This window comes from Lathyrus oleraceus, chromosome 1, assembly GCF_024323335.1.
Source record: "Lathyrus oleraceus cultivar Zhongwan6 chromosome 1, CAAS_Psat_ZW6_1.0, whole genome shotgun sequence".
NCBI lineage: Eukaryota > Viridiplantae > Streptophyta > Magnoliopsida > Fabales > Fabaceae > Lathyrus > Lathyrus oleraceus.
This window is the reverse complement of record NC_066579.1, coordinates 20,937,246-20,958,656: the sequence shown is the minus strand read 5'-3', so window position 1 is coordinate 20,958,656 and position 21,411 is coordinate 20,937,246. Positions and strand designations below refer to the sequence as shown.

The window sequence follows — 21,411 nt, the reverse complement described above, 5'->3', positions numbered from 1 at the left end:
AATAACAATGAAATAAATATAATTCTAAGTGGGACAAAAATGATATATGGAAATTCATGGTCATAAGGCATGTAGTGAACCAAATGACATTTAAAAAGTAATATCAAATTAATAAACTAACATTCGATTAAATTGATTAGTTAGGTTAATAAAATTAATTATTTTAATTAATTAATTAAAAAAGTCAACCATGAACTAAAATAATTAAATCTAATTATCAAAATTATTTAATTAAAATAAATTTTAATTAATTAAATTATTAATAACAATAATAATAATGTAAATAAATGTATTAAGAATAAAAAAAACATGAAGAGAGAATGAGCCTAAGATGCTAAGCTTGGGTTGTGCTGGAATAGCATTTTGGAGTGGAGACTGGGCTCAATGGTTTTGGCCCAACTGGATCAAGGTAAATGGGGGTATGCTGAAGCATAGTGGTGTTGGCTAGAAGAAAGATTCTAATTATTTTCATAGACTAACTATTTCAATAATACATAGTAGTTTCTACTTAATAAAAGAAGAATAATGCTAAGTTGTATCTAGAAGAATAGGATAAAAAACTCATTTATAAAAAATTTATATTGAAAAAAACAACATTTTTTTTTGATTAAAACCAACATTTATTTTAATTCTTAAGGCGGGTACAAATTAACATTACTACATTCTTTAGTACTTAGGTACAAGTTACCCATAAAAAAAAGAAGAAGATTCCTTTTCAATCTAAAAAAATCGACATTACCCCATTCTTTAGTTCTTAGGGTATAAGTTACCCATAAAAAAATTAAAAAGGTTCCTTTTTGATCTAAAAAAATCGACTCTTTTGTTTCTATTGCTGGTGTCCATTTTGTGTGCGTGGATGTCACTATAAGCATAGCTCGTTGTAAAATCAGCAAAAAATTATCATTTTCAAATCACTGGGAAGCGACACGATTACAGTTGACTGAATTCGGTGGCAACATGTATACGGCACTCCGATCATCGAAGCTTCTCTATCGCTCTTCCTCTTCCCATCTTCTCTCCGCTAAGTTCCTCATGCAAATTCCTTTCACTCGCAAGGCACGATCTCTCTTTCTCTCTTCTCTTTGCGTCTGAAATATTGTTTCAGACTTGAAAATTTATACATGTGTGAATTTCGTGTTTTCTTTCTGTGATCGTTAACGTTATGGCTTATCTAGGTCACTATCAATCGCATCTATCTGCAATTTTTCACATTATTCTATTAGATTAGGATTGAGAACTAATTTGATGTGAAAGTTTGATATTCATTCATCTGATTTGATATGTATGTTCATGATTTTGTGCAACTTCAAGGATTGCATAATGCCAATTGGTTTCATTTGTTCATTATTTTCCTCAATAATAAGGATTGCTACCTAACTACAACGCTGGGACACAAGTGCTATATCAAAGGAGTATCCACTCATTATCTTCATAACTATTCGGGATGTTATTGTTATTTATTTGTGCTTTGGGTTAATGGTCTTTTTTGAATGACAGATGAGCGTAGATGCTCGGAGTATTGCTTCCCAGCTTAACAGTTCTGGGCTGTTGAGAACACAGGGCCTCATTGGAGGGAAATGGAGGGACGCTTATGATGGGAAAACCATAAAGGTGTGTCACAGCTGCTGTTATTTTACACTTTTTCAACTGGTTTTATGCATAGTTTAAAGACAGAGGGGGAGCGGGGTTTTGCTGATTCATTTTCAATTAATACTGTTGGTGGTTATAGTTTGTTGCTGCTGCTTATTCTTCTCTTCTTGTTTTATTGCTATAAGTTCCACGGTAGTGCTATTTTGTAAGAAATAATAATCTGATATATTCAATGTTATTGTAGGTATATAATCCAGCAAGTGGTGAATCTATAGCAGATGTAGCATGCATGGGTGGAAGGGAAACAAATGATGCAATTTCCTCTGCTGTTGAGGCTTTTAAATGTACACAACTTTATATTTTCATGCTATAATATCATGTATTATGGACTATAAACGAAATGGGTGAGGATTAAGATATACTATCATAGATAACTTGATGTATATGCATATGTTTTTGCAAAATCAAATAGGTTTACAACTTTGAAAGTGAATATAGATGAACTTTCAGCTTATAATACTTCAATGTTACACTCAACAGAGTATTACCCTAGTTTCATGGATTTTAGCATGTTAATTCTGCCCTTTGCTTATTTCCACTTGTTGACGGATTTGATGTTCTATTGATTATAGAGTTATGTTCATATGCATCATTGTTACTTATAGAAAATGATGAATTAACTAAAACTCTGTTGTTGGTATATTCATAATACTATGATAACTATGATTTCCTCTGTGTAGCATGGAGTAAAATCACTGCTGCTGAGCGAAGCAAATATCTGAGAAAATGGTAAAGTTGTCGTCGACTCATTTCATGAACAACCTGCTTTGATGAAAATATTTGACTTACCTGCCGTCTAGAATTTGTTTTAAGCTTTGGGTATCAGAAAATCACACAACATATCCAAATAATTTGGGAATTCTGCTTGGGAAGACCGGAGCCATCCTACTTAAATATTCATTCGGCATCTTTATGGGAGAGTTTTTGGAAATATTACAGATATGTACATAATAATTACAATAGCCTAAAGAACATGTGATAAATATGTCAGTCTCAAACATATCCACATCCTAGATTTAATTGGTCAATGAACAATAATTTTCCGACCAGAAACTGATGGTGCTGTCCAGTCATAACCTTGGTTAAGATATCAACCCCTTGAAGAGATGTATAATTGTGAAAAGAGAGATACATCAGTTGGCTAAGGCTTCTCTGTTATAATGATAGTCCACCTCTGTATGTTTGCTATGCTCATGAAATATAGGATTTGCCACAATTTGTATGACCTCTGTATTACCAAACATTAAGAGAAGTAATGTCTAATGGTAAAAGAGTAATTTTCTCTTAATTTCTCTTTAGGTATGATTTACTTATGGCACATCAAGAAAAGTTAGCACAACTTATTACCTTGGAGCAAGGAAAGCCTCTTAAAGAGTCTATGGGTGAGGTACAGGGTGGTTGAATATTTGTAATTTTGTACTTTTCCAATTTCATTTGTGTAAAATAGTGAATAGTTATGGAATGCTTGAGTGAAATCCACTACACACTAGAAATTAAATACAATATGAGAGTTACAAGGACATTAAAATTTAAATGTAGTTTCTAGGTCCTTAGAAGTTGAGAGAAGAGAGAAAGTGAGAGAACTATGATATTGCATTAATGTTTTCAATGTGAGTAGTATCTCCTATTTATATTACAATTAGTTAGATACAAAGGCTAAGTAACTCTTAATAGACTACAACTGACAACAACTGTGATGCCAGCTGGCTCCCCTAATTATATTGAGTTGTGTAATACAGCTCTAACATTCCCCTTGCAAGTGGAGGGTGTCTTGACCAAACCGAGTTTGTCAAACACACAGTTTTCCACAAAGAATGCAAAATCTAGCAGTAGAAAGTGGTTTAGTCAGGGCATCTGGCCACTGTTCATGAGCAGGAACATGTGAAACAATGAGATTCTTGCTAAGTACCTTCTCTCTCACAAAGAAGATATTGAGTACCATATGTTTTGTACGATCCTACATAGTAGGATTATGTGCTAGTGAAATAGTACTTAGATATCACATAAAATCTGAGGTGTGTTGAACCTGCAACCTAGTTCTAATAGGATAGATTGAGGCCATAATATCTTTGCAGAGATATTTGCCAAGCTTTTGTACTCAGTTTCTGCACTGTAGTGAGCTACTAGTGTTTGTTTCTTGGACCACCATGAAACAATATCAAGGCCTAAGTAAATACATGCCCCTGATGTAGATCTCATGTCATCAGGGTCTGAAGCCCAGCCAGCATCACAAAATCCAATTAAGGATAGTGGTTGATGAATATGAGCAGCTTGCAATTGTAAACCATGATGAAAAGTGACTCCCAAATATCTAAGTATTCTTTTGACAAACTTCAAACGTTCCTATGAGGGATTAGATATGAATTGACACACTTTGTTTACATCTCTGGCCTTGTTAAAGTTGCATACTGAAATGCTAACAATTGACCTAAACAGTGAATGATCCTCAACTGAAATCCAATTAGGATAGTGGTCGATGAAGATGAGCAGCTTGCAATAGTAAACCATGATGAAAAGTGCCTCCCAAATATCTAAGTATTCTTTTGACAACCTTCCAACGTTCCTACGAGGGATTAGATATGAATTGACACACTTTGTTTACATCTCTGGCCTTGTTAAAGATGCATATTGAAATGCTAACAATTGACCTAAACAGTGAAGGATCCTCAACGGGAAATTATCCCAATTGGGGACATTTAAGAGCTTGCTTGACAGTAGTAGGTTCAAAACGTGTTGGGAGTAAGGTAGGTTGAACACGTGGCAAGACAATGCCAAATTTGGCACTAATAGCCATATAATGAGTATTTTGAGGATGAATGATGGGTGGAGGTGCAGAAGGGATATGCAGAGAGGCAGGAACATGAGTATGAGATAAGCAAGAACCAGATGAAGTTGGACTAGATGGGTTAGAGCTAGGTAGTTTGTGATGTCAGCTGGCTACCCTAACATATTGAGCTGTCTAATACAATTCTAACACTAAGCACATGAATATGGTTTACTAGGCATTTAATTAGTTATTAATCTCCTGAACATATTCCTCCAATTTATTTTATAATTCCAACCATTTGCATGCTTTTTTCAAAGTTAGATTTATGTTATTAATTACTGCTTGCAGATAAGTTACGGTGCTGCCTTTATTGAGTTTGCATCAGAGGAGGCAAAGCGTATATATGGGGATATAATTCCTGCACCTGCATCGGATCGGCGGTTATTTGTTTTAAAGCAGGTAAGTTTCAAGGTTTATTTCATGTCTTAAATTTCATATTTTACTAAGCAATTTCCTAGGAAAACTTTGTACTATATGCTACATCAGTTCATTTCAGTATATTTGTTTATGGGATTTAAGTTGTGCGTGAATTCAGCATTACAAATCATGTCAAAGCATTAGGGTTACATTGTTACGGAATCCTAATAAGAGCCAACAAAACTTTGTTAGTAAGTATAACTGACTTTCTTTTGATTTAAAAGTTACTTTTAAGTTGAGGTATAGAAAAAGATCCTAAAAATTTAGGGTAAAGCTTTTTGGTATTTTACTTTAAAGCTAAAAGTTGTTCGGTAATTTTGTTTTAATGAAAGCTTTGATTTTATTTAAAATTATGATTATGAGTTTGTAAGTTCAATTCTATTGAACAAAATTTATTTTGCAAATAAAGTTTAAATACAATGTTAGTAATATTAAAGAAAGTGGTTTAATTGTTTCATAAAAACAGGTTTTATTTAAAATTATCACAAAATTGCAAGTTTAGTTTGATTTTTTATTGCACAAATTAAGACCTTCATTTGAAAACACTTTTCCAAATGCAATCAAAATGAAACTATGTTTGAGTAATTTTATTTTTATTTTTGTGTATCTTGGATGGGTTGGCTAAAGATATGATTCATCATAGATATGGTTTATCATATAGCATTATGCTGCTTGGTGAATGTAGGCAGCCCCATCTAGTGGGATAATGCTGGATAAGGCTGGGTGATTGTTGTTGAAATATAGCTAATAGTTGAAGCTTAAACATGGCATTTTCTGAGTAGTACTGAGTTTTTTAATTTTTGGTCATGTGTCAGAATTCAAGGATGCATTTGCTTCCGCAAATGGAAAGTATATTTCTGTTTTATTAAATGAAAATGGGATTTGATTCTAGCAAACTGTAGCTATATATTTGTGCATTGAGTAATTTGTCTTGACTTCCAATAGTCTGTTTCATAAATCCTGACATATGACTACATGATTCTTTCTTTCATCTTTTTGGGGTTTGCAGCCTGTAGGGGTTGTTGGTGCAATTTCACCATGGAACTTTCCCCTTGCTATGATTACCCGAAAGGTATGTTTAGTTTCAGGTCTTCACTTTCCAGATTTTATCCATTTTCACTTTATAATGTTTTAGAGCAAGCGAATACCAGTCGTTTCAAACTATATGTTTTTTCTTACATTAGGTTGGTCCAGCCCTTGCATGTGGGTGTACAGTGGTCATAAAGCCCTCTGAACTTACGCCTCTGACTGCTTTAGCGGCAGCAGAACTTTCTATTCAAGCTGGAATACCTGCGGTAGTTTCTTAAACCTACGTTTTTGACTGGTAATAACAAGAGGTCATTGAATATTTGGCATTTTGGTCATATGAGCATTGACAAACATCACACATGTTATGTCAAGTTGGACATGGAAACACACCTTCAATATGTAGTGTTGGCGCTTCATAATAGTTTTCTGTTATGATGATTGGTAATTTAGTAATTATATTTATTTTAAATTGCCATGTAAGCTTGAAGATAGTACATCAGGAGCCTAATTGGTAATTTAAATTGCCATATTTTGGCATCTAGTATGCTATGCCTTCATATCAAAACTTCAATACTGGACTATACTGTAATATTGTGGCCCCATTTCAAATACATAAGTCTTTGTAGTGTATGCCTGTAGAATGTATTTAAGTTCATGGAGCATGCATAACGTAAATCTGAAGTAGATCTGTAGAAGAGAAATACTGAGTTGGCTTCTTTGGACTAGTTTCTTCAACTATATTGCATAAATCTTACAGAAACTTTGTACCTGAAGTCTTTACACACCTCTTATGTTGCTACATGTTTCCAGATCTTTTCCCTGTTCTTTCTTCTTTACTCTATAAATAAAGATTTCTTCCCCTCTTCCTATCCTTTTTATTTTTAATGATTTTAACTGTTGTGATATTTATTGTTTAATGATATAGGGTGTTGTGAATGTGGTTATGGGAAATGCTCCTGATATTGGAGACGCCTTGCTAGCAAGTCAACAGGTTCTATCACAATATGATTTTACAAAGCAATTACCCTGTATATGTAATTGAACATATAAGAAAGAATTATCACCTTCTTTAGGTTAGGAAGATTACATTCACTGGCTCAACGGCTGTTGGAAAGAAATTGATGGCAGGTTCTGCCGAGACGGTTAAAAAAGTATGATTAGATGTTTTTATTAATCATAATTAGTATTTGTTTTCCCTGATTATTTCTTTTGTAGATTTTCATAGTTACTATAACTTGCATAGGCTGGTTTTCTAACAGATGTAGATCTAGGCATCATTGCATTCAAATAGACTTTTAGCCCTTATGTGTTTTTAAAATTCTAGGTATCTCTGGAACTTGGTGGCAATGCGCCTTGCATAGTTTTTGATGATGCTGACCTGGATGTTGCAGTGAAAGGAACAGTAAGTAGAAAGAATGACAACACATGTTGACTGTAATAATGTATATTATTTTAGATGTTATTTTAATGGATGAGCATTTGCAGTGTCCTTGAACTTTTGTTGATGACTCTAACAGTAGTGGATAATTCTTGTATTCTCACTGTGGCCTGAAAATGATCACATGAAAACCATATTAACGCATCTGATTAATACAATGCTGGGTAGTGGATTAGGGTATTGTTTTCTATCTGGAAATGAGATATCTACTTGCATGTTTTTCTTTGCAAGCATATGCAATGACGGGGAAGTTGCAGATTTACAAACCCATAGCAGTTTCTTTAGCGAACCTACTAGAAATGGAAGTTTATGTCTAATGTTGGTATCAATGTGAGGGTTTGACCTAGACAATTTGGGCCAAACAGCAAAATTATGGTGTTCCATTGACTGTGTGGAACTTAAATTGCATAGGGAAAATGTAGCTCAGAAGTTGGTCATTGCATATGGGGAAATCGTAGAGTCCAATTTCCAAATAGCAACTCCATTTTCATGGAGAAACTGTGACAGCCTCTATTAGTGTCCCCAATAGATCATTCGTCTTAGCTTGTTTGCTGGGCTAGGCTGTCGCAATTTTAGAAGTGGATGTACTGCTGGTTCTGAGCATGTTAGTTTCAAAATCAAACTCAGCTGCTGGTTTTGTTGGGTATATAAGTAGCTAAAATACATTTCTTGTCATTCTCAAGTCTTTTCATCCATTTTTTTTTTCTGCTCAGGGATATTTGTTTATATTTAATCGATTTAAATATGTATTTAATCCCTACAATTGTATACTTTTTTTTTTGCCTCTAGACACTTTAATTTTTTTGTTGTTTTGTATTTCATCCTTGCAAACACACCCCATTTTTCTTTTGGTTCTTGTTGTTTTGGTTTCTGCAAAATTTATTTTAGAACTGGTTTCTGTAATATGTAGAGTATTTGATTTTAGTTCCTCCAATATGGCTGCATAAGGACTAAAAGTACATACTGCAATATATTACATGGACTAATTCCAACATAAACATATTTTGCAGAGACTAAAAAAACAAGGATCAATCAGCCCAGCTCTGAAGTACATACTTTTTGACTAGTTAGAGATATGGATATCTTCTGGTAGCCTTATCTGCACTTGTAGGTTCAATTGTCGAAGGCCCACTTAGAGTCACCCAAAGATAGAAATTAGAGAAGGGGGAGAGTTAGTTATGAGAGAGAGAGTTAAGTTTGTTATATAGGGTGGTGGATAGAATAGTGGGGGTGGCTATCTTGGAGAATCATTGAGTTGGTTATGGGCAGAAAGCATTTTGTTTATCTGAAAGAGCCTAGCTCTGGGTAGTAGGAGTACTAATTCCTCTGTAGTTTCCTACATTTTAGTTATATTATACACTAGTTCATTATTCAATTGTTCTTTCTTCTAAAAATTTGTACTGCTAACTCTGGGTTCCCATCATCTTCCCTTGGATATTCTCTGGCTATTGTAAACTACTGAAGTCTAGGTATATGAATATTTCTTTAGCTTCAAATTCTAATCTATCTTGCTGAGGGGAAGTTTTTATATCAAATAATATTTTGGTAGCCTTTTGCTATTTTTTTCTTTCCAATTTGTAAAATTGATGATTCTCTTGGGCCCTCTGTTTTCGACTAGTAATAATAAATTCCTGCGTGCAGCTTGCAGCAAAGTTCCGTAATAGCGGACAAACATGTGTTTGTGCAAATAGAATTCTTGTGCAAGAAGGTTAGATAAACGAGATATCAAACTATTATAATACATTTTTCTGATTTTCCATCCTTAATTTTGTTTGACTGTAATGTGTTAATGATTCTCTACATTTTTTGCTCCAAGTTCCTTCTCCTAACTGCTGTAGGATGTGGGAATGTGTCACAACACACACTAGCTAGTTCATGTAATGTGTTTTATGAGATAACATTATAAATCTTCTGGATTTTTGGTTAGTATTTTGTAGCCTGTATTACCCAATCTTAGTGGTTGCAATTTCAGCAAGTGGTTGCTTATTTAATTGTCACATAGTTTTAATATGGAATTTAGAATTGTTTTGAAATAAACAAAAAAAATGCAAACAAGAGAAAGATAAAGAATAGAGAGAAATTGTACCAACATTCTTATAAGTGATTTACCAACATTCTTATAAGAGATTTTCTTTAATTAGTAGTGTTAATGTACTCCTATTGATTATTTGCCAGCTTCTATCTCACACTAATTCAATGTCCATTTAGATACATTATTTGTTTCAGTTTTATAAGTCATTTGCATTTTATTATTTAACCAAGTTTCTGTGAAGGTATATATGACAAGTTTGCAAATGCATTGCTTGATGCTGTTCAGAGTATGAAAGTTGGAGATGGTTTTAGTGAAGGCGTGGTTCAGGTAGTTAGCTTTTTAAATTTGATAATCCATTTTCCGATAATCCATTTTTCCTTTTCACTAACAATGGAGTTGCTTACGTCGCCTCTCCATATTTTCTTCTCAGTGGGTGATTTTCACTAATTTTTAGTTTAGAGTGCTTTTCGAAGTGATGATTCCTTTTGAATATTCCTGTAGCATTCTGTTTCTATTGTTGCTATTTTTTAATCTCCCAAATTTGATAGAAAATCTGAATTAAATGAGACCATCTTGTAACTCCATTTCATATTCGTCTCTAATTAGGGCCCTCTGATAAATGAAGCTGCTGTCAAAAAGGTTTGTGTTCTCTTAGTATTTGATTTTTCATATGCACTGTTGCCAGCATAGGGTGTCTCTTTCAACTCATGGGAATTTGTGATTTTGCTTTTAGGTTGACTCCTTGATTCATGATGCTACATCAAAGGTTTGTCTCCTTTGCTATCTGCCCGTCTGATTTTTCACTTCATCCCCCAGTTATCTCAAATTCTACACGATGAAGCTAATAGTGGAATAAAAAATGTATTTCTACCCACCATACCATCTATCTGAGATTCCCTTGGAGATTACTTTTGTTTATCAATAGTGCAACTTATATATCCAAAAGAAGTGTTTAACCCTGCACTGGAATGGAGATGTTAACTGTAAAGAGAAATTCTAGGTTTCTTCGGCATTTTTGTGCTGATTATTTTGCTACTGTAGTTATACTTGATCAACATCTTAGTTATTGCGCCTGATGTGGTTGGCTACATTGGTCAAACAATGCAAATGTGTGTTTAATGATTTCTCCCAAATATTTCTTTGTTCTATATCTGGGATGTATACCTGAGCAGGAAAACAATTTTTTTAAAAAGTTTTTTGTTTTCTTCAATGTAAATATACCATAGTTTTCTCTTTAGAAAGTATAGCAAGATGGATAGGCAAGCCAAATAACAAAAGGTAATAGTTCTGATGATTCAATTGCTTTTGTTCAAAGGGGGCAAAAATTATTCTTGGGGGTAAAAGGCATAGCCTTGGATCAACTTTTTATGAACCAACAATCATCAGTGATGTCAACAATGAGATGCGTATATCAAGGTAAACCCTTGACGATGTTATCTAGTGTTTCTGGCTTTTATGTGAAGTTATATTTTTTAGTTTTGATTAGCAACTTTCATATGATATTCTAATTAATTTCTAGACTAACTGATGCTGACATATCACAGCCATACCTAACAGCTTGGATAATACTTGCCTCCTAAGTTAGAATCTGTTTCTACACATTTCATACTTCGTGCTCTTGCATTTTATAAGTAACTTTAAGCTTACAGTTTCTTAGATAGTCAGCAATAGTATTTAGCATGATTGGTATTGAAAAATGAAAGGATGGTAACAGGTTTGTATATACTGATGGGCGTTGTTTCCTGTGTTTTCTTCATTCTAATTGTACTAAATAGAAAAGTTGGTCATAACATAACATTTGAGGCCATTGTCAATCAGATTATTAGAATTATTAGAATCACGTACCGTTAGAGGTGGTAGTCAAATCCATATTATAAATTATTATGATCATATAAGAATAATCATGTTGAAAAGTTATATAGAGATAGAGGAAGGTCTTGCAAAAGAATAAAAAAGATACACGGAGATAGGGAGACTGTAAAATGGCTGTAGGGTGAAAAGAATATGGGTCAATGTCAATTACTTCCAACTAAACACTTGAGAGATATTAACCGCATATTCTATCACTATAATTCTTGATTCCTCACTCCTCAATTGATCCTTACCCCTAACAAAATACTAGCTATACTAAAATTTTCCATTAAGAAAAACCAACCTTGATAGATGAATTGTGTTGTACTATCATAAACTGCCTGTAATGAGGATATAGATTTGTTGTTGTATGCACAAGGCTAGTCTCCACGAAGTTCAAACTGCAGTTAAAGTGTTAATGTAAAACTTATGCTTCTAAAAAGAGGTAGGGTTCACCTGACTTGGTGATATGAGATTTTAAACTAATATAGCTTTACAGTGCTGTGATGCGCAATGCATATATTCTACATTTACTGAACATTTGATTTGGTTTATATTAATCAGATAGAGCTTTATTGATAGTTTTTTTTTTGGACTTCGTTTCACGACTCACCTATTTGTCTTACTCTAGAGAGGAAGCATTTGGACCTGTTGCACCCCTTTTGAGATTCAAAACTGAGGAGGATGCCATCAAAATTGCTAACGACACTAATGCAGGTAGTTCTTGCATCTCTATTTTCAAATGTGGTTATTTGGAAGAGGGAACTGCCATATTTAATCACCCTTTGTTTAATGTTTTCACATTTTTATAACTATGGAACAATACATCCGAAGGCTTGGGTTCATACGTATTTACAAACAGTATCCAACGATCATGGCGTGTGGCTGAAGCTCTTGAGTATGGACTTGTAGGTATTAATGAAGGAGTAATTTCAACAGAGGTGAGTCTCATTCCTTGTTTAATGAGATTAAGAAGAAATGAGATGTTTTGTTATTGGATTTACTTTTGTGTCTGTGATGATGTAGGTGGCTCCATTTGGTGGAGTTAAACAATCTGGTCTCGGAAGAGAAGGTTCCAAATATGGGATGGATGAATATTTGGAGGTGAGAATTTTTTTTAAGTGTTCATTCTGTAGTTCCTCCTCCCTTTATTTGATAATAAAACAAAACTGGTGCATAGTCCATAATCATCTGTCCTTGAAGTTCATAACTGTTGTATATGTATTCAACTATTTCATCTGTAGAGTATTGGTGGAGAATTAGAAGATTCCTTATTTTGCTTTGTTCAATGCAAGGAGATGAACAACTATGTATTATAACAGAATGATGTTAAATGTTTAGAAAGTAAAAAAGCTCGTAAATAGTTCACAGACCTTATAGTAATTAAATCATGATTTGTTGAGTAGAGTCTTCAATTTTTCACTTTTGCAGATCAAGTATGTCTGCTTGGGAAACATGAACAAAGATTGAAGTATGAGGCGATGCCTAGGTTTGAGTATTCAGCTGCTGATTAATCTATTTGGACCTTGGAATGAGGGGTTGCCTTGTGTTTATCAATTGCATTTTAGTCTTTAAAATTGAAAATTCTGGTATTTAGTTTCTGAAATTTGCATACAGACGTGCAGCTAGCAACATTTTCCCTGTTTCATGTTCTTGTCTCCAGTTTTTTACATTCAGTGTAAATTTTATCAAGAGGGATAAGAGTCTAAGATGAAATAATAGAATATTTTTGTTAAGAGTCCCACATCGGACAATATATGGTCTGAACATGTGTTTATAAATGGAGGCAATCCTCACTCTACCAACTGGTTTTGTAGGGTTGAGTTAGGCCCAATCACACATTCTTAACATGGTATCAGAGCGGTGGGCCACCTACTATGGTTTCCGCTATCGGGCCACCCACCATTTATTTCCACGCTCCAGATGTCCAGTCCTGGGCGTGAGGGGGTGTGTTAAGAGTCCCACATCGGACAATATATGGTCTGAACATTTGTTTATAAATGGAGGCAATCCTCACTCTACCAACCGGTTTTGTAGGGTTGAGTTAGGCCCAATCACACATTCTTAACAATTTTTAATTAATATTTCAATTTTTCCGTTAAGAACTGAAGAAAATGAGTCTTAAATTTAAAGTAGAATTTGCAAAAATTCTATAAAATAATAAATATGATATAATGTCTTACAAGAATGACTACTAAAAAGATCCGTTGCTTTAATTTGCACTTGTATTATATTATTTATTTCATTTTTTGGTTATTTATTTAACTGCCAACATTTATTAAAATAAATATTCATGGCTAGGGTGATCACCATGGCTGATCCACCTTATGATGAAGTTTAAAATGAATTTATTTTTTTAGAAAAATAAAATATAGTATTAAAATATAAATCACAGCAAAGACATATGTCTAATTATCACACGTAGATGTTATCCTATCATCTTAAAAGAAAAGATAACAATATATTTAAAGAAGATAAATCAATCTAAAAACTCGAATCATTCTATTGTTGCTTTAGTTTCTTGGATTGCAAGAAAGTTGTAAATTTGGATTGGTCTTTCCATACGTCCAAAGTTTCAACTCTTCCATGACTAACTTCTGGATCTTGAAGCATTTCAACATAACCATTCATCCTCAAAAGCCTCTTATGGTGGAAATTTATAGAAATGGGGAAACAACCTTTTGCTCTTTCTTGAACGTTGGTAATGCTTTGCATGTTGAATTGAGTGTTCATACGATAGAAAATTGAGCTCCTCATGGAGAGGAATTAAAGGCGGATGGAATACACGCGCGCGCGCGCATATATATATATATATATTATATATATATATATATATTATATAATATTATATATATATATAATATAATTATATATATATATATATATATATATATATATAATATATATATATATATATATATATATATCTATAATATATATATATATATATATATATAATATATATATATATACCATATACACATACACATATACACACACATATACACATACACATATACACATACATATATATATATATATATATTATATATATATATATATATATATATATATAATATATATATATATATATATATATATATATATATACACATACATACATATACACATACACTGGCGGAACTGAGGGTGACGCAGGAATGCCACGGCCACCCCTCAATTTTTAATTTTTTTTTTAATTTATATATATTAAATTACTAAAACATCCTTATTTTAAATTAAAATTAATTTTTATTTTTTCTTTTTCATTCAAAGTTAGGTTCAAATACAGATACTGTAAAAAATTCCTACCTTTCCTTTCTTTCTCATATGGGTTTGCTATCGGCATTGAATTCGAAACATATTAAAGTGATCGGCATCTAACAGGTAAAAAACTTTATTCATTCTTCTTTTATAAAAAAGTAACAAATTAAAGTGATTGCTTGTATTGTGTTTTTGAGATTTTTAGGGTTCGTCTTTCTTGATGTGTTAAAATAATCTATATGAGGTTTATTAAGCCAATTCATAACACTATAATTTACAAATATAGGTATACACTATAATAAGGTTTATTTGATCATTGTTGCTGCTAATTTCTAATAGTGAAGTTACCGGTATTTGAAAACGGATTAAAGTTGATTAATTAAGTTTATTATTTTTTTCTTTTAATTTTTATGTTCTCTAAATTGATTTTTGGATTTGATATGATATTATAGGAAGAGTAAAGATGAATAATAGGAAAATTGATTCTTTTTTCAAAAGGAAAGCATGTGAAATTGAAAGATAAGAGAGAGATGAAGAGATTATAATCCCGACATCCGAATCTGAAACAGTTCTTGAGAATCCAACAATTGAAGAGCATCATGGTTTTGAAAATTCTTTGGAACGCGATCCTGGAAAGCGTCCCCCGATTTGGCAATATCCACCAAATCAAGTGGATGCAATACGAAGAGTTTATCTAAAATGGGGTCCATATCAAATTCATTTAGAAAACTATCTTTTGTCTGGTAACGAGGATCATCTGAGAAGGTTTCAACATACTTGGTTTAACATATTTCCATCATGGTTAGAATATTCACCATCTGAAGATGCCGCATATTGCTTACCATGTTACCTTTTTAGCAAAAAACTAAGTGGACGTCCCAGATCACTTGTCTTTATTTCTATGGGTTTTAGAAATTGGAAGAAAGTTAGGAATGGAAAACATTGTTCCTTTCTTAAACACATAGGGAAGGATCCTTGCTCACCACACAACAATGCAATGAAAGCTTGTCAAGACTTGTTGAATCAAGATGGTCATATTAGAAATGTTGTTCAAGTGCAAAGTTCAATTCAAAGAATGAATAATCGGTTACGACTCAAGACTTCAATTGACACTGTTCGTTGGTTAACACTACATGCTTGTGCTTTTAGGGGTCACGACGAAAGTAGCAAATCAAGAAATCAAGGTAACTTTCTTGAGTTATTAAAACTTTTAGCATCCTACAATGATGAAGTTGCAAAAGTTGTGTTGAAAAATGCTCCACAAAATTGCAAGTATACTTCACATCAAATTCAAAAAGAGCTCTTGCAAATTCTTTCTAGTAGGATGGAAAAGAGTATTCGTGAGGAAATTGGTGATTTAAAATTTTGTATCGTTGTTGATGAAGCTCGTGATGAGTCATAAAAGGAACAAATGGCTCTTGTATTAAGACTTGTTGATAAAGTTGGTTTAATACAAGAGATTTTTTTTGACGTGGCACATGTTAAAGACACCACATCTTTAACTCTTAAGGAAGCAATATGTGATATACTTTCTCGACATAACCTTGATGTTTCTAACATTCGTGGCCAAGGGTATGATGGTGCTAGCAATATGAGAGGAGAATGGAATGGTTTACAAGCCCTCTTTATGAAGGATTGTCCTTATGCATATTATGTTCATTATTTTACTCATCGATTGCAACTTGCATTAGTTACATCATCAAGAGAAGTCAAACCTGTTCATAATTTTTTTGAGAAGCTGATTTTTGTTGTGAATGTTGTTTGTTCTTCTACAAAGCGTCATGATGAGTTACAAGCTGCCCAATTAGAAGAAATTGCTTATTTGTTAGAGATTGATGAGATTGTAACTAGTAAAGGTGCAAATCAAGTTGGTACATTGAAACGAGCTGGAGATACTCGTTGGGGATCACATTACGATTCAATTTCTAGCTTGATAAACATGTATGAAGCAACTTGTTTAGTTTTAAAAAAAATTGCAAAAGATAGAGGGAGTTATGCTACACGTGGGGATGCAGATAGTTGTTACAATTACTTGAAGGCATTTGATTTTATATTTATTTTGCACTTGATGAAAGAAATCATGGGAATAACAATATGCTTTGTCAAGCCTTACAAAAAAAATCAAGATGTAGTTAATGCTATGAACTTGGTTCGTTCAACAAAACATCTTATTCAAGGTTTGAGAGAAAATGGTTGGGATATATTGTTTACTAAAGTTGTATCTTTTTGTGAAAAGCATGGTATTGAGATTCCTGATCTTAATGATGTTCATTCAACAACAAGATTTGGACGCTCCCGTCTTGAAGAGAATCAAGTCACAATTCAACATTACTTTAAAGTTGAAATCTTTTTCACTACCATTGACAAACAGTTACAAGAGTTGAATAGCAGATTCAGTGAGCAGGAAATGAATTTGTTAACTCTTTCTTGTTCTTTATCTCCTAAGGATGGATATAAAGCTTTTAGCATTGATACTATTTGTTCTTTAGTTGAAAAATATTATCCTATGGATTTTAGTGATCAAGAGAAGAATAATTTGCAATTTCAACTCCAACATTTTCTATTTGTTGCTCGTCAAACATCAAACTTGAATAATTTATCAACTAATCAAGAACTATGTTCATGTTTGGTTGCATCTGGACAGGTTGAAACTTACTTCTTGATTGATAGACTACTTCGTCTTATCATGACTCTTCCCGTTTCTACGGCCACAACTGAGAGGTCTTTTTCAACAATGAAAATTATTAAGACTAAGTTGAGAAACAAGATGGATGATGGGTTTCTTGGAGATAGCATGACAGTATATATTGAAAGGGAGATTAATGCAAACATTAGTTCAGAGTCAATTATTGACGATTTCAAGTCACTCGGAACGCGTAAAACATTACTTTAAGGTAGTTTTAAGTCATGTAATTAAATTTTTAGTAATTAACTTTGCATTTATTTTAACTTTAATGTTTTATTTAAAATACTATTTACATTTTATTTATAATCTTTATTTTACGTTAGCGGTCATCCCAAATTTTTTTATCTGCCTCCGCCACTGCATGGAGTACCATGAATGTTTATGGTGCTAACACCTTTCCTTTGCATAATCAACCCTGAACCTTTGTCTCTTTTATTATGTTATTTTAAAACTTCTTCGAATTTTGTTCGTACTTTTTCCTTTTTTTCTTTGGAAAAAATAAAAACGCAACGACGACTCTTACTTTATGAATTAAGTTAATTAATAGCTTAATCTCAAAAAATTTACCGCTACAAAACTTCTTTGTTTTAATTTATGATCTACGAGTGTTAGAACCTAATAATTTATGAGTAATGCTAATAAATCCTTTGACTGAGAAGACTTATAGATTAGGAGAACTTCACTGAATAGTACTATCTTTCCCATATTATTGTCTATATTTTTTGCCGACCCCTATTTATCATGTATTTTCTGTCGGGTGTTATCATAGATTTTATGTTTAGGCAGCGGTATATGTACTTTTGAATTAGCTTATGATAATTATAGGCTAATTATGTATCAATATCATCATTTTATGTCTTAAATATGATAATTATAGCCACTCTCACATTATATTACGGGGTGTTACATTAGTTATTGGCTAAAGATCAAATAATAATCTCATGTATAATTTGTTATGTGATACTAAGCAAATAGTTAATATTGACTAGTTTTGAAGACTAAATAAAAAATATTTACACAAAAATAATAAATTTTTTATATTAAGTTGAAATATTAAAACCGTAGACATTTCAAAAGTTTCTTCACATATTTTCATATACTTTATTATTACCTTATTATAAAATAATGGGTTTTAATATTTGTATTACTACCTTTTTAAATAATTGAAGGATAATATTTTGTATTATCTTTATTACATATAACAAAAACATGATCATTATAGTTAAGTTCTACAATTACCACCTGGTCCTCCAAATTGAAGAGAATACCCAAAATCCTTTTTTGTCTTTTGATAGTTTGTAACTCCATAGCAATTAGGAGCATCATTATAAGTATCTACCATAAGTGGTAGAGGATCAACTTCGGTTCCAATTATTAGCAAATATTTAACAAACTTAAAATAAGATGCATGAGTAGCATCATTATCTGGTTTGTATCCGGAACCCATTGCTGGACTAGTAGTACCAGCCGGAGTTACTGTATATCCACCCCATCCTACTTCATCAGCTCGAGTGGACAATCTGGAGAATAAAGCTGCAGGAAAATATCCAATATCCTTATCTACCACTTTTAACCACCAATTGCCTACATTATCCTGAACACCATAACATTTTATGATTTTATTATTAGAATTTTAAATACCCAAATTTTTATTATTAAATTAAAATAATTTTATTTTATTTATGATGTATACATTCTCTAATATTTTGTATAGTATCTCCCTGAAATTCATCACTTGATAGAATTACATTTTAGAAAATCTATTTATGATAGTAGATAATTTAAATATTTTAGTTTTAAATTTTAAATAAAAAGATTACCCGAGAAATTTTAAGTGGCAGCTCAATAATATTTCCGCCATAGGTAGATGTTTTAGATATACGTGCACCGAAGTGATATGATCGGTCCACTTGAATGAAACCCTTGCATAACATATTAAAGCATCCCTCTTTACCTGACTGTAATTTTTTAATAATGTGTTATATTTAAAAGAAACATGTATTTTGATTTTCAAACAAAATTACATATAAATTGAGATTCAAAAATAAATATAAGAAATATTGACAAAAATATTAAAAATATGATGATAGATAAATTGTTACTTAAGTAAATAATTTACATACTATTAAATTATTAATAAGTGAATATTTTAAATTATATATAAATTTTTCCTTACCGCCCAGAACAAGTATAAATGAGTTTCCCCGTCATTATATAATTGTGGAGATACCTAACATCATGTATGAGATAAATTAAAAAATAATTTATATATTTTTGAATTTATTTAAATATTAAAATATATATACATGCATGTTTTAAGAATAAAAGAAAATTGAAATTAAAAAATAAATAAAAACTCACATGCCATCCGAGAGAAATTTTGTTAATGTTATCTCCTTCTCCATTTAAAACATATAAATAACCGGTACTCGATTGACCTTTATAAACTTTTGGATTCCAAACACTAATAGTTCCACTAACTCCATAATAAGGAGAACTTGCTTGTTTAAGATACACACGAGCAAACTATAGATTCACATATTAATAAAAAAGGTAATATATATTAGTTATATAAATAAATTAAGAAATTAAAAAAATTTAGTATACATATATGAGAAAGATTACCTTATTAATGGAACCATTTTGAGTTACATTATGTGCATTGAATAAAGATTTGTCTTGAATTAGATCACTTTTTGTTGTTCTTCGAATAGGAACGGTTCCTCGAGGACATCTAAATTTCACAAGTATAAATTTAGGGTTGATTGATGAATTCTGAACTCTTTTTTCTGTAATATTTCTTTCAAAAATTGGTTTTTTCTATCACATAAAAAGCAAAATTAAATATTAAAACAAGTTGTATAAGTCATAAAAAATTGAAAAATAATATACATTGAATTATTTTACCTGCACTTTGTGATTTTTTAATAAAGGATGATCAAAAGCCGGTTGTTTGTTAATATCAATACAATCAACTATATATCCCGATTTTGTCTAAGAAAACCACATAAATGAAATAAAAACAAAATATTAGAAAACATGTTAGATTAAACCAACCTACACTACCAATAAATTGTGTGTAAATATACATGGATACTCTTTATAGGAGACTTGTTAAGGATACTTAGTTGTCTCTCCAATTCTAAATCTTCTTCTTTCAACCCAACAGGCATATCATTATTTTTGTGGCCAGTACTAATGGTCACCAAACAGGTAATCAATAACAATATGTTGATCATTTTTGACATTCTCAGTAGCGATGACTTATAATTATAATAGTTCAGATTTCTTATTTATAGGTATATTTCAAAAAGAAATGAAATAATATAATAATTTAATCAAAATAAAATATATGAGATCAATGATATGAATTGAATATATTTATTTTTTCTTAGTATATTTACTTTTAATTTTACTTTTAATTTTACTTTTTGGGAATAATCTTTTTCTAAAATAAACTTTCCCTATTTTCATCTATCCAATTGAAAAAGTCATAATATTTGAATTTTTTAATAGCACTTACTATCTAAATATTTTGTAGTTTAGAAGCACAAATTCAATGTCTCAAATATACTACATCCATTTTAAATTATAAGTCATTTATCAATTTTATACAAATTTAAAATATAGATAATTTTGTTAGACAAAGATAAATTATAACTACTTTAAAAAAAATTCATGAATATTATGAAAACATAAAATTAATAGAATGGGAAGAAGAGGATTTTTTTTTGAAATAATCAATTTTTTTAAATTATATCCCAAAAGAATCATGTTTTCAATTTATTTATCAAATCAATCATGTTTGTGGGAACATGCACCACTACAATTGACGCATGCATGTAAAATATAAGAGCATATGTCATTGCAATTGGAACATGTATGTAAAACGTAGAATATGCGCCACTACAATTGTCGCATGCATGTAAAAACATGTAAAATGTATAACATATTGTTTTATTTTTATAAAATTTTAAAAGATAATGGTCGAATATTATCTTATATATACAAAATATTTATTTTATATTCATTTCAGGATCAAATATAAATAAGCTATCTTCATAATATAAGTTAGAATGAATTTTTTAACAACATAAATTATAATTATTAAATTAGCGAAATTATAATATAAAGTTAAGCTCTTAAGATAAAAACATAAAGAAGAAAAAAAAGTGGGAGAAAAATATTGATTTCAAAAAATATCTGATTAGAAAATA

At 31.5% G+C, this 21,411-nt stretch overlaps 2 protein-coding genes across 3 annotated transcripts; one reads left to right on the top strand and one right to left on the bottom strand.

Annotated features, from left to right (window-relative positions):
- Positions 1 to 1,078: 1,078 nt before the first annotated feature.
- LOC127135845 (succinate-semialdehyde dehydrogenase, mitochondrial) lies at positions 1,079 to 12,975 on the top strand. Of its 2 annotated transcripts, XM_051062528.1 has the most exons (21): positions 1,148 to 1,175; positions 1,312 to 1,412; positions 1,498 to 1,611; positions 1,835 to 1,934; positions 2,331 to 2,379; positions 2,950 to 3,037; positions 4,766 to 4,876; positions 5,904 to 5,966; positions 6,079 to 6,189; positions 6,849 to 6,914; positions 6,997 to 7,074; positions 7,248 to 7,325; positions 9,003 to 9,069; positions 9,635 to 9,720; positions 10,000 to 10,032; positions 10,127 to 10,159; positions 10,709 to 10,809; positions 11,876 to 11,961; positions 12,079 to 12,185; positions 12,271 to 12,348; positions 12,676 to 12,975. In XM_051062528.1, exons 1-21 carry the CDS (start codon positions 1,163 to 1,165, stop codon positions 12,712 to 12,714), a joined length of 1,602 nt encoding a protein of 533 aa, XP_050918485.1. In that variant the 5' UTR covers positions 1,148 to 1,162; the 3' UTR covers positions 12,715 to 12,975. The 2 variants fall into 2 exon arrangements, with proteins under 2 accessions (XP_050918447.1, XP_050918485.1); XM_051062490.1 differs by having other exon boundaries at positions 1,079 to 1,412.
- Positions 12,976 to 18,329: 5,354 nt separating this feature from the next.
- LOC127135778 (uncharacterized) lies at positions 18,330 to 20,442 on the bottom strand. Its single transcript, XM_051062432.1, has 7 exons — positions 20,284 to 20,442; positions 20,102 to 20,188; positions 19,820 to 20,014; positions 19,556 to 19,720; positions 19,371 to 19,424; positions 19,015 to 19,152; positions 18,330 to 18,788 (listed from the first exon to the last, which is right to left on the bottom strand). Exons 1-7 carry the CDS (start codon positions 20,440 to 20,442, stop codon positions 18,417 to 18,419), a joined length of 1,170 nt encoding a protein of 389 aa, XP_050918389.1. The 3' UTR covers positions 18,330 to 18,416.
- Positions 20,443 to 21,411: the final 969 nt, after the last annotated feature.